The sequence below is a fragment of the Apodemus sylvaticus genome, chromosome 5 (genome assembly GCF_947179515.1).
Source record: "Apodemus sylvaticus chromosome 5, mApoSyl1.1, whole genome shotgun sequence".
NCBI lineage: Eukaryota > Metazoa > Chordata > Mammalia > Rodentia > Muridae > Apodemus > Apodemus sylvaticus.
In genome coordinates, this window is record NC_067476.1 from 110,270,158 (window position 1) to 110,282,499 (window position 12,342).

General features: G+C 53.1%; 1 protein-coding gene across 4 annotated transcripts in view; it reads right to left on the minus strand.

The window, feature by feature from the left end:
* Positions 1 to 1,291: 1,291 nt before the first annotated feature.
* The window catches only part of Kcnip3 (potassium voltage-gated channel interacting protein 3), a 57,941-nt gene continuing 46,890 nt past the window's right edge, over positions 1,292 to 12,342 (minus strand). For 3 of the 4 annotated variants that reach the window (XM_052183542.1, XM_052183543.1, XM_052183544.1), the window contains 7 exons: positions 10,091 to 10,215; positions 9,609 to 9,678; positions 9,301 to 9,371; positions 4,840 to 4,947; positions 4,463 to 4,567; positions 3,798 to 3,860; positions 1,292 to 3,138 (listed from right to left, as the gene is read on the minus strand). In XM_052183542.1, coding sequence (XP_052039502.1) covers positions 3,091 to 3,138; positions 3,798 to 3,860; positions 4,463 to 4,567; positions 4,840 to 4,947; positions 9,301 to 9,371; positions 9,609 to 9,678; positions 10,091 to 10,215 — 590 coding nt within the window. In that variant the 3' untranslated portion in view covers positions 1,292 to 3,090. Of the gene's footprint in view, positions 3,139 to 3,797; positions 3,861 to 4,462; positions 4,568 to 4,839; positions 4,948 to 9,300; positions 9,372 to 9,608; positions 9,679 to 10,090; positions 10,216 to 10,545; positions 10,675 to 12,342 lie in introns of those variants that run through there. The other variant, XM_052183545.1, reaches the window with a different exon arrangement.

The window sequence follows — 12,342 nt, forward strand, 5'->3', positions numbered from 1 at the left end:
TTTGTCTGAGACAGTTATCCTTGTACTCATTATATACCCCAGCCTGGCCTGGGTGTCAGTGTAGCCCAAACTGTCCTCAAACTCATGGATTCATCCTCCTGCCTCAGCATCCTAGGGGCTGAGATTTCATGTGTGAGCTAGCACACTCAGAGGAAGTGGTCAGAGCAGTCAGTTCCTCTGGGGCGTGTGTCCTTCAGAGATAAAGAAGACCTTATGGGAGCAGGAAGATGCTGCTCATGACAGAGGGGAGAGGAGAGGAGGCACGGTTCATGGAAGCAGCCGTGGAGTCCCAGGACTCTAGAATACAGAAGGGCCTGACCTAGTTGTCAGGTGGCAGGCTCAAGTAAGCCTGTCTCTGCAGTACAGTCTGTCTCCCTCTGTCTCTCTGTCTCTGTCATATAGCCAACTGGCTCAATAGCCTTTGTACTCAGTGACTGTCATGGAGGAACACGGGGTGCTCCTGACTGCCCTGTGTGGTTAAGGCTGGCTCACAACCCTCTGGGATTGCCTCACGGGCCTCGCCTTGTCCTATAATCCACTCATCAACCTGCTGTCCAGTGGGGAGTGGGACCACAACCTCCCACTACCCCCCTGCTCCAAACATCTCTCTGTTCAGCCACAAACCAAGCCCTGATCACTGGCCTCCAACCACTCCCTGGGCAGAAGTGAGCCTCTCTCTCCTGTGCTACACATGCAGATACATATACAAAGTCTCATGTAGCCCAGACTGGACTCAAACTGGCCATGTAGCTGAGGATGACCTCGATCCTTCTGCCTCTACCTCCCGAGCACTGGGATAAAAAGTGTGTGGTACTTTAAATCCATAGCCCCACATAAACTGGTACCCAAACTCAGGGCTCAGTGAATGTCCTGAGTAATGCCACGTAAGCCCGCTCCCAACCCCGATTCATCGCCATCTCTTCTGCTTCCTCTTCCATACGGCCTGTCTTCCCTCGCCAAAAGACCCCTAGAAGTGAATTTCTAAAATTGGGAATAAAAATGATCTGGCGATGAAATATAAATGACACCTCAGAAAGCCACGGTGTTTCACAGCTTATGTGTTTATGACTCCAGACCGGAGCATGTACTGAACGTCCCTAAGGCCCACGATGTGGACATTTTCTTCCCTCAGTGATGTCACACCGGGAGCCTGGGAATTTCTGGGCATTTGCTTCCTCAAAGCCACGCATCAGTATTCACCTACAAGCCACCGGGCAGGAGTCATAGCTAACGGCAGCAGGGAGGGAATGGCCGGCGGACCGTTCAGATGAAGCTAAAGAGAGCCCATCTCCTTTGTCAAGTTTCTTTTATTAAAATATATAGGACTGAATATTGGTGGGCGCTGAAACAGGAACCACCCTTCCAGGCTGCACCCAAGGGAGACGCTTCTGCCATGCAGACATGCGGCCAGTCTGTGTCCCTGCAAAGGGGACAGGCCCCTCCAGGTTGGGCGTGCAGCCAGAGGCTAAGGGGTGCAGCAGGTTAGAGTGGTAGCCTTCTCTGTGGCCTTGGCTTCTCACAAGACAGGGACCTCAATGGGAAGAGCCAGGCTGGGGGAGGGAGGGCCCTGAGCCAGGCAGAGCTGGCAGTCTCTAGACAGGGTAAAGGGAAGCCCCAGTTAGAATGGAGATGGGGTCAGTGCAGCCCTGAGAGGGGGGTCCACCTGTGTAGAGGGGTACTGTTACCCTGTCCTTCCTCTAAGGACCTCCCTTAGCGTGGGGCTGGCCTTCTGGGGAACACACGTGGACTCTCAGAGGTGGGCCTGAGCGGAGACCGGGCTGCAGGTGATGGAATGTGCTTTTGTGGCTCTGTTCCTCCAGGGAACATGCTGCCTGGGACACCTGGGACACTGTCCCTTCTGGGGGAGGCCTGGGGAGGCAGGAACATCTTTCTTCTGAGACTCTACCGACCTGTTGCCTGGTCACAGGACCCCAGCCCTCAGGGCTAGCTCCAGCTTAGGGCTAATATAGACTCCGATCCCCAGGGTGCAGCCCAGGCAAGCAAAGTTTGTGCTTTAGGATGTTGGCGAGCTGGGCTGGGAAAGGGCTGTGAGACCCCAAGGCTCTGAGGTACAGGATGGATTTCTGAGCATCTTTCTCGGCCACTGAATCAGGGCTGCAGGGATCAGGCCTCCCCGACCTGGGGTCCTGCCTCCCTTGTGGGCTCGGGCCTGAGCTGCTAGGATGTTTGTGCTTTTGTATGGGTCGGGGTGAGCCTGCTCAAGGGTAGCCACTGAGGTGTGGCTAATCCACTGTGTTAAGGAACTGGGTGGCAAGTGGCCAGGGAAAGCAGGGGATGCCCCCTGCCAAGCCTCTCCCACTACAGTCCAGCTCCCGGGTTATCAGTCCCTGAGCCAGGTGATCTCCCCAGAGAACCAAAGAGGACCTTGGAGAGGCCGGCCTGGTGCTGAAGCTGGGGTCTCCACTAGCCACATTCCCATTGGCCAGTAGTCTTCACCCAGTGGTGTGGACAAATTGTTTCCTCACTTTCTCCAAAAACCTCACTCCTGCCCTACTCTTAAAGGAGGACCTAGCCCAGGGGCCCCTCAGTAAGTTCACCCCACAAAGGGTAGCCTGGCACTGGAGTTCCAGGGCCCCAGATGAGCATACAGCTGCGAGCTCAGCTTCCAACAGCATGTCTCCCCACTCAGACCTTTCCCCTCTTGGCCCCTGTGGAGTTTCTGGGAGCTTCCTAGGAGCATGGGTCCATGGGCAGGGAAAAGTTTTATCTCCCAAGTGGTAGAAAAGACACAGGGACCTTAGCTTTGTAGGCCTGGCTCTCTTGACCTCTGAGTTCCTTGTGGGTAACATCTAGCCAGGGCTGGCCACCCCCAAGGGCAGCCTTATCTGTTGACCTGGGAATAGCTAGGGGGTGCCTCCTGGCTGCCACTTCCTTTGCCAAGCCCGAGGAACCGTGTGTGTGTGTGTGTGTGTGTGTGTGTGTGTGTGACTGTGTCTGTGTCTTGGTAGTAAACTGCTCACTTTTTGCAAATATATTAGAAAAATGTTTCTCATAGAGGCTTCTCCTGTCCGGATTGAGGCTTCTCTGAGTTGAGAAGCAATGGCCGCCCAGGGTCCCCTCCCACATGGCCTAGATGACGTTCTCAAACAGCTGCATGGAACTCATGATGCTCTCATCCTGTATGAAGAAAGGAGAGGCCGGTCAGGAGCTGGGGGCAGGGCGGAGGGCTTCCCCAAGGCTGACTAACTGCAGAGTCCTGTCAGAGACTATGTCTCCCTGGGTAGATGGGCACCGAGGAGCAGAGGCATGGGATAGCTAGCCCCAGGGCCCAGGTGGCAAGATGGAGCAGGGTCCAGCCACCACTGACACACAAAAGCCTCCTGGCTACAAGTCAGGCTGGAGACCAGGAGTGATTCAGAGGAGGGAGGCAGTGGAATGTGTTCTTGTCATCATGGACTCCGAGAGGGGGGCCTGCAGTAGCGCAGGGAAGCTCCGGGTGCCTTTCCTATAATGTGACTCTGTCTGGGGATGGGGGGTGCTGGGCTAATCACCCTCCTGCTGACCCCACATCTGCTCTCTGGAGAAACCACGAGCAGAGCTGAGTGAAGTTCTGGGGGTGGGGAACTGGGTGAACGAGGAGATGGCAAGCTCAGGAGATATCGAGGAGATGGACTCAGGAAGGAAGAAAGCTTCCCAGTGAGTGGAGCCTGGGACCTGACCTCCATATGCCCTGGCAGGAGCGGGGCGGGGCAGGGGTGGGGTGGGTGGGGTGGGTAGTCAAAGAGACAGAGACAGACTCCAGAGGGCCCCAAGTCCAGCCCTCTAATGCCACCTACCTTCTGACAAGTCTCCAGAAACTCATCAATAGTCACCACTCCATCCTGGTTCCTGTCCATTTTCTGCAACCCAAGCCATACCCAGGGTGAGCTTGTCCCTTAGGGCCTTCCCTACTCCAGCCTGAAGAGACTGTTGGGGTGGAAGTGGGGGCCTTCCTCCAACTCAACTGGCCCCTCTATTTCCCACCCTTCCCAGCCAACCTTGCCCTTGGCATCCCCTCAGGTGGCCTGCTTAGAGAGCTCCCTGATGGTTTACCTCAGCTTAGCGGCCCAGCCTTCTCTCTGACAGGAGCCAGAGCATATGAGGAACAGAATGGCAGGGTAAAATTTAAGTTATCAGTTCCTTCAGCCCCTCCAGAATGGAGGCAACTTCACTTACACTCAGGCAGGGTGGGAGGAGGGGAGCTTGTTCCAAATATGTCCCGGAAGGCACTAAAACACTGGTCCCTTCCCTGGGCGAGTGCCAGCGGCCTCTGCGTCTAGGCACCCAGGATACTTTATTCCCAAATGAAGCTCACTGGGACAGGGCCTAGGTTTCCTTTACTTCTCAAGGGACTCTGACGTCAGCTAGGGCTGAGGGAAGACTGGCTGCATCTCCTCACTGGCCTTGGCTGAGGGCTCACTAAGGCTGAACCTTCCCCTCAGCAAGGCCCCAGCTCACTCACCTGAAAGAATCTCTCCACGTGCTCCAGGGGTGCGTCCTCCCGCAGGATGGGGTAGGTGTGACGGCCCATCATGTCATAGATGGACTTCATGATGGCCAGCATCTCCTGGGGAACAGAGAGTGGCCTGAATCTATTTCCTCTGCAGGGATGCCTGGGGCCAAGGGCCAAAGCTACTGCCAGGGCAGTGGTAAGTGAGTCTGGGGGGCCTAGAGAGAGACTGGGAATAGATGTATGGACCTGTCTCCAAAACAAGGTCCTGTTTCAGATAAAAATGTTTGACCCAAACTAACCACTTGTGAGACTGTGGCAAGGTTGCAGGACAGGGTTGGGAATGGCGTCAGGAGAGAGGAGAGGCAGGCAGGCCGCCAGCCCAGTACCTCTTTGGTGATGTAACCATCCTTGTTAATGTCATAGAGATTGAAGGCCCACTTGAGTTTCTCATGGACTGTCCCTCGAAGTAGGATGGAGAGCCCAACCACAAAGTCCTGCAGAGAGAGGGCGGTGAGGCGCAGCGGCCATGCTGGGGCTCCCTTTCCAGCCCCCATGTGACTCCCACTGAAACTCACACTCCTTCAATGAGGTCCTCCTCCACAGTGAGATGGTAGATGTGTCTACTTAAGTGGTCAGCATGTGGGGCTGTGTGCATGGCAAGTGTGTGTATGTGTGAGTGTGTGTGTGTGTGTGTGTGTGTGTGTGTGCATGGTAGTCTATTCTAGGTCAAGCAAAGAGACTCAACTGTTAGTTCTGTGTCTTGTGATCATTTTCTACATTTCTGCTGTCTGGGGAGATCTTTCAATATACAGGGGTGTTCTATTTCAGTTTATTGAGCATCTACATGTCAAAGGCCCTTTTGCTGCATATGACTTTCAGCTGTTAATTAAAGTGCCTGGAGGAAAGGTGTGAGAGGTAAGCCCTATCCCCCTCCCCCACCCCTGCTCGAGGATCCCCTTTGGCTGTCCTGAGAGGAAGGGGACACCCTGTGCACAGCAGAGGGTGGCTGCAGAGGGACAGAGTAGATCCTCAAGGACTCAGTCCCTACTCCCCGGGGGCCTGCACCACAAGGAGGGACCACGGGAAACAGAAAAGCAATTTGGAAGGAACAGAACAGTCCAGAAGGGGGAAAAACCATAACAAAAACAAGGAGACCCCAGAGGTTAGAACCTGGCATGCCTTACAATAAAAATAGGACACTGTTTAAAGAGAAGAGAGAGAAATAACCCAAGACCAGAGGGAACTGACTGTTAGGGATCAAAAACAACAACCACAACAACCTCAAAAAAAGGTTTGAAGGAGCAAGGAATCGAAAAGAGAGGGGGTGGGGAGGGAAGGAGGAAAGGAGGGAGGGAGGGAGAGAGATCTCTCAAGGGACAGTGCTGCCAGGACAGAAACTCCAGGCAGAACCAGAGAAAACACAGCAAAGTGAGTCAGAGAAATAAAGGAAGATTTCCCAGGCCCCGCCCCGCCCCCTCCCTGGGACTGTGTGAGCTCAGCCCCAGCTGAATCCATGGGCACAGGTCCTGGTGAGGCTTTAGCAAAACCGGCTGCCAAGAGAGTGTTTCCAGAGATTAAACACAAAGTCAACTGGGAAAACCAATCAATATCAATCATGCATCCATCAATCATCCATCCTTGTCAATAAGGTCTCTACACTCCTGATCAGAATCATCTGTTGACAAGCTGCCCTAGAGGGAAGAGGCCTGAGAAACAACCTCTCCAGGAGTTCTAGCCCATGGAACATACAGAAGGGGGTGGGGCAAAGGCAACTACCCAGAGATACCACAGGCACAAAAGTCCATTCTCACAAATTCTTCCCAAGGAGCTCCTGGAATATGCACCCTTGCAAAGGGAGCCAGGAAGAGGGAGCTAAGGGGGTTCCCCAGTCTAGGGGACTTGACAGGAGGTGGGGGGGGCAAGAAACAGGTCCGAGAGGGTCTGATGGACTTGGGGATCCCTCTCTGAGTCCCATTATAATCCTGCAGTCGGTTGGCTAGAGGGGGATGGGAAAGGCATGTGCCTTGGAGGCTCAAGACATTACATCTAAACAGGATGGACCAGAAGAGTCATGGAAACATGGTAAAAGGAGACTTGGAGCCTAAAACTTCGGTGTAGGGGTCACCGGATTATCCCAAAGTCTGCCCTGTCAGTCCTCAGGTCTTGGAAGTCATAAAAACACTTCAAAGGAAAAGCAAGGTGACATTTCTTACACTCTTAAGGAATGATCACTAAAGTGTGGGTGTGGTTTACACGAACAGGGAAGATTCAAAGTCACCCCTGAAGGCATGACAATCCACCTCCACCCGGCACAGAATTCCCCCGTGGGAGGTTGAGGGGCGCAGTGTCTACCTTGGGCGGGCTCTTTCTCAAGTATACCACAAGAGGGCGGTAGCACCCTCCTAGTTTCACAGAAGCATTTAGCCACACAGCCTGCTGCTAACAGAGGACTGACTATACCTGCAAGGCCTCCAGAGGACCACCTTTGTCAAGAACAGCAGCACAAGTTTGTGTGTCACCATCACCAGTCTTAACTCCAGGCACCCAAAGCATAGCCAGGCTTCAAAGGCAAAATCCCAAGGAGGAACCCAATGAAGCTGCTAAGAGCCAAGGGTGCCCGATGGGCTGCAGGCCAAGCTGCGATGGCAGTGTTCACATCGTGTTAGGGACGCCAACTCGGTCGGTGTCACAGAACCGAACCCATAGGGTTAGGGTTGGGCGAACAGTACAAGGAAGTGGACACACCCTCTAGATATGCGATGGCTTTACTCTCCCCATGCTCCTTTGCCCAATGCTCCTTCCAAGCTGGGTACCCAGGAGGCATCCACAGTTACTCAAGTGTTGGAAAGCAAGGCGCCTCTCTGGCAAGTTGAACTAACTGAATTAGAAAGGGCCTTGGTGTCATGGACTGCGAGGCTCAGCCTCACCAGCGCTGCTGGCAGCAGAGGGCAGGTGGGAGGGGCCTGGGACCACGCCTACTTGGCTCTACCGGGGTTTGCCAGTTTTAATGTTTTAATGTTTTAATGTTGCCGTTCTCATTTTGGATTGGAACTTGCAATTTTTTTTTTCTGTAAGGTTCCAAGGCATGGTGGCGAGTTGTGCCCCTCCCTTCCTGCAGCGAGCTTCCTAGAGCAGAGCATGACAACCAGAAAATACCTCAGGAGACTGAAGCCACGGGGACTCATTTTGCACACAGAGGACAAGTGGAAGACTGGAAGACAGCAGTGCTGGGTGACCCGAGAAGATGCCAGAGGCCCCGTTTAAGGCACTGACATACCCTGCTTCCAAGACATATTACCTACCCCAAGACCCCCCTCTGGGTCATGTGGGAAGGGTCCACAGGCAAGTAACAATCACAGCATGAAGTTACCATGACCTTCCTGGTCCATGGACCCACAAAGGGATCCTTGGAAACAGACTGAGGGCCCATTGATAACTAAGTAAAGCTCTCATGTGGTCAAGGCTGGATACTCTCATGGGATTCCTTTCCATGCTTCCTCAAGAACTCTCTGAGGTCTGGGGGGCGGGGGGAGGGAACACACTGGTCACAGGGGACACAGCTCCCCACTAGCTCCCCGTTCTTAATGTCTTTTCTGTGTGTAATGACTTTGGTGTTTGAGGTGTTAATGAAAATAAGCAGTAACAACACAGTGTGTATACAGTGGTAAAGGCCCTTCTGGTTGGGGCGGGGGCTGTGGTCACAGAGTCAAGCCCAGGCTCCCAGGCCCATCCAGTGGTTCCGTGTGACTGGTGCTGTGTAAAAATAACCAGCGGCATTATTGACAAGTTATTATTACCCCAGCCTGGCAATCCACAGCACTTCTGAGCTGTGTGCTCCCTAGACCGCGTTCCCGCTGCTGCCCTTGGCCTCGGAGGCCAAGCCGGGCACTTATCGATCAGGCTAGCTCTCTGTGAGGTCCCTCTCTGAAGAGGTTTCAGCTTTTCTCCTGCAGCTATTTTTAGGGGCCCGGGCTCCACAGATGGGGACCGTCTCAAATGACTGTATGTGGCCAGGCCTGGGAGGAACCCACGATATCACTGCTCCTGTGGAGCCCAGGCCGTCTGGAGCGCTGTGAAGAGGCTGGCTTCTCCTTCCTCGCCCAGAGCAGCACTGGCCCCCACTCGTGGTATATTGTTGGGATGGCAACCTGGAGGCTTCGAGGGCACTCAACGTGCTCTCTAGGTCTTTCTCACCTGCTTGCTTAGTCACAAGGTCGTAGACCAAAGGTTTGAAACCCCACTATTAAATTGTGATCCATTTGCGAGCCAGGCATGATAGTTCGTGGCTGTAATCCTAGCACTGCGGAGGCTAAGACAGGAGGATTACAAGTTTGGGGCCAGTCTGGATTGTATAGAGAGTCCGGTCTGGTTTCAAAAAACAAAAATTAAAGGCACTTGCCACCAAGCCTGACAACCTGAGTTCAATACCCTGGACCCACATGGTAGAAGAAAACTGGCTTCTGCAAGTTGTCCTCTGACCTCCATACACACACTTGCTATGGTACGGCATGTGCCCCTCCCCAAATCCATGATAAACATTTTTCTTTTGAATCCTTGGTCTCCTTAAAAAGGTAGATTCACATTGGGTCACTGCTAGCTGAGGGTGTGTTGGCAGCTTCCCCGGCTGACTAGGTTGGATACAAACTCCCAGAATGGAAGAGATAGCTGAGACAGGGCCGTTGGTCCCCTGCCCTTGCAAGCCAAGTGTCAACGGTACACTGTGTCCTGAGTGACACGTGAACAGGACTGAGCCTGACTCTCTCAACAGTCCTAAGAAGTTGGTTCTGGGGTGAGGAGACCACTCTGGAGACCACAGGGGTGGGACATGTGGGTCAACAAGGACCTACCTCAAAGTGGATGGCCCCGTTCCCATCAGCGTCGAAGGCATTGAAGAGGAAGTGCGCATAGGTGGTGGCGTCTGGTGGAAGAAAAGTCAAGGCTGGAGTTGGGGTGGCGGGAAGCCTGGAAGACTGTTCCAATATCTCACAGTCCTACCCTGCCCAGGGGCAGTTCCTCTCTGGTAGGTCAGAGGCAACATCAGACCCTCCGAAATGGAAGGGGTGACTAGGAAGGTAGGCACGGTCATAGGGCACCCTCCCCAGAAGAGGGGTAGTCAGGGCTTAGGGAGAGTGGGGGAGCCAGGCCTGGGACTTACCTCCCTGGGGGAAGAACTGGGAATAAATGAGTTTGAAGGTGTCTTCATCCACCAGGCCTGTGGGGCACTCCTGCAGGGGGAAGTCACACCTCTCAGTGGCCATGTCACTCCTGGCTTCATGCCTCCCCCAACAGGGCTGACCCCTCTCTATCTTCTTGGGGGATACTCACTACCTAAGACACAATTGTGCCCCTCTGAGCCCTGGGCTAGGGAAGCTTTCCGTGGGGCAGGCAGAAGGTATTGTAGACAGGGTTGTAGAGACGGCTTCCTTCATGAGAGTGCTGTCCCAACTGATACAGCGTCCATGGCTCCAACGGAAGAACATACAATATCCATGCTGACCCTCCCCCAAATATGAGCCCTGTAAAGACCCTCTAGGGTATTTACTATACTCTGGAGAAATTTCTAGATCTCCTGGGTAGGAGACAGGAAGGTGGTCAGGCTCTCTCTAGAGACTCCGATGGGGACACGGGGACACTCACGTTCTTGAAGCCTCGGTAAAGGGACTGCAGTTCCTTCTTGGTGAACTTGGTTTGGGCCTGTAGCTGGTCCAAGCCCTCTGGCTGGTGGCGCACCGTGGACAACTCCAGTTCACTGTCACTGCTGTCTGAGGAGGACACACCCAGCAGGGAGAGAGACATGTGGTGTGGGCAAGAACCAGGACACAGGCAGAGAGAGGGGCGCAGGGACTCTGCCTGTGTGACTACCCTGTGCAGCCAAGTTGGCTGTGCACGGCGCAGGTGAAGAGACTGTGGAGGAAGGGAATCCTTAGGAGTCATCTGGTGGGTGTTCTAAGTGTCTCTTCCTGTCACCCACTCCTCAGCCACATGGGGAAGGGGAGGAGGGAGGCTCTGAACAGGGGAGACACAAGAGAAAGACCTCATGGCAAGATACTACTTTTAGACTGTGTCTTCCACACAGCCGTCCTTGACCTCACCCGGAGTGGAGACGGCAGCCATGTTGGTCTATCGCCGTCTGATGAGCTTGCTGCTTAGTTGGCTCTGGGCATGGTCTATTCTCATTTCTATTATTCTCACTTCTGTCTTAAAAACAAAACAACAGCATACCAGAATGTGGGCCAGGGCTGCCTTGGGGTGAAATGAGACTTCTGGTGAGCTTTCCTGATGATCAGACTCCCACCCCCTCCAACACACACACACACACACACAGACACACACACACACACACACACACATGTACTTGTGTACACACACACAGACACACACACATGCACGCATGCACTTGTGCATACACACACACATACACACACAGACACACAGACACACACACAGACAAACACAGACACACACAGACACATAGACACACACACACACACACACACACACACACACACACGTGCTTTCTTGGGAATGCTTCATGTTCACAATACAAAGCCAAAGCTGTGGACAACAGACCTGCAAGTGCCTACCCCTTGTGGGCGACATGTTCTCAAAATGCTATGCTTGCCCCCGACACAGGTGACCCTTTGTATCACAACTACGTTTCCACCCACAAAGTAGGTTGCAGAGCCATGACTGCCTGGTGTCAGGAGCCCCTGATGTTTCCCCAACTAACTACATACCCTGGTTCCTCAGTGAAGACATCATCTCTTCCTTCTCTTATGTCTCTGGTACTGTGTTCTGGCTTCATGTAAAAGATGCACCCAGAGGGGAATTCCCTGAAATACTTCCCAGGCCTGTGTGCTTCCCCTCCTGCTCCGTGGTGCGCCCCTGTCCCTAGTGAAGGTGAACTGTCCCATGTGGGTGGTAGGCACTGGTCTTCAAGCCTGTGGCTCCTTCTAGTTCTTTTCTCTGTGTCTTTCTCCTCTCTGACAATTCCCAACTTCATATGGAAGCCCTGGGCTTTAAACTTGCTTGTGGTACTGCCTCTGAAGAAATGCAGCACCTTATGCAGGATGGAAATGCAGCACCTTATGCAGGATGGACAAGCGCTCTACCACTAATCTCTTACCAAACCCTGGACACTGGTAGCCCTGGCTACCTATCAAATGAAGCCTTGGCCAGCCACGTGGGAGCCAGCAATGCTGCTCTGGTTGGTGTCTGTGAGGGGTGGTTCCCAGATGGGACCACCTGTACCACGATGCTCAGAGCAGCAGTGAAGCTCTTGTTTGTTTCACTTTGTCATCAGATGGGGAGCTGGAGACATCTCTGTCTATCACAGCAGGATGGACAGACAGAGGTGTGGAGCACACAGCCAAGCAGAAGCCTCCAGTGTGACCTGCACAGAGCATCATAGCCGCCAGAAGGAATGGTTTTGCCTTGGTTAAGAGGCAGACTTTTCAGACTGGGTGGAAAAAGCACCAAACCAAATCAAACCAAGCCAACCAAATAACAACAAAAAATGCTGCCAGACATGAGAGCCGGAGCCACAGGCACAGGCTGGGGCGGAATAAAGGGGTGAGGGAAGCCAGAGAGAGTCAGAACCTTCATGATGAGAAGACCGTTTCACCCAGAAGACACCACGACACAAAAATACATCGCATCACTTAAAAATAGCTGCTAAATACCTAAAGCAAAATAAATAAGTAAATAAAAAAAATCAGAACTACAGGAAGGAACAGCTCAACCATAGTTGGAGATATGACCCGTTCTTTTTCAGCAAATGGCACAAGCAGATATATAAAAGATTCAGAAGCCACTATCAACCAATTTGATCTAATTAATATTTATAGGACACTATATAGAGATTGTAGAATACACATTCTTTTCAAAAG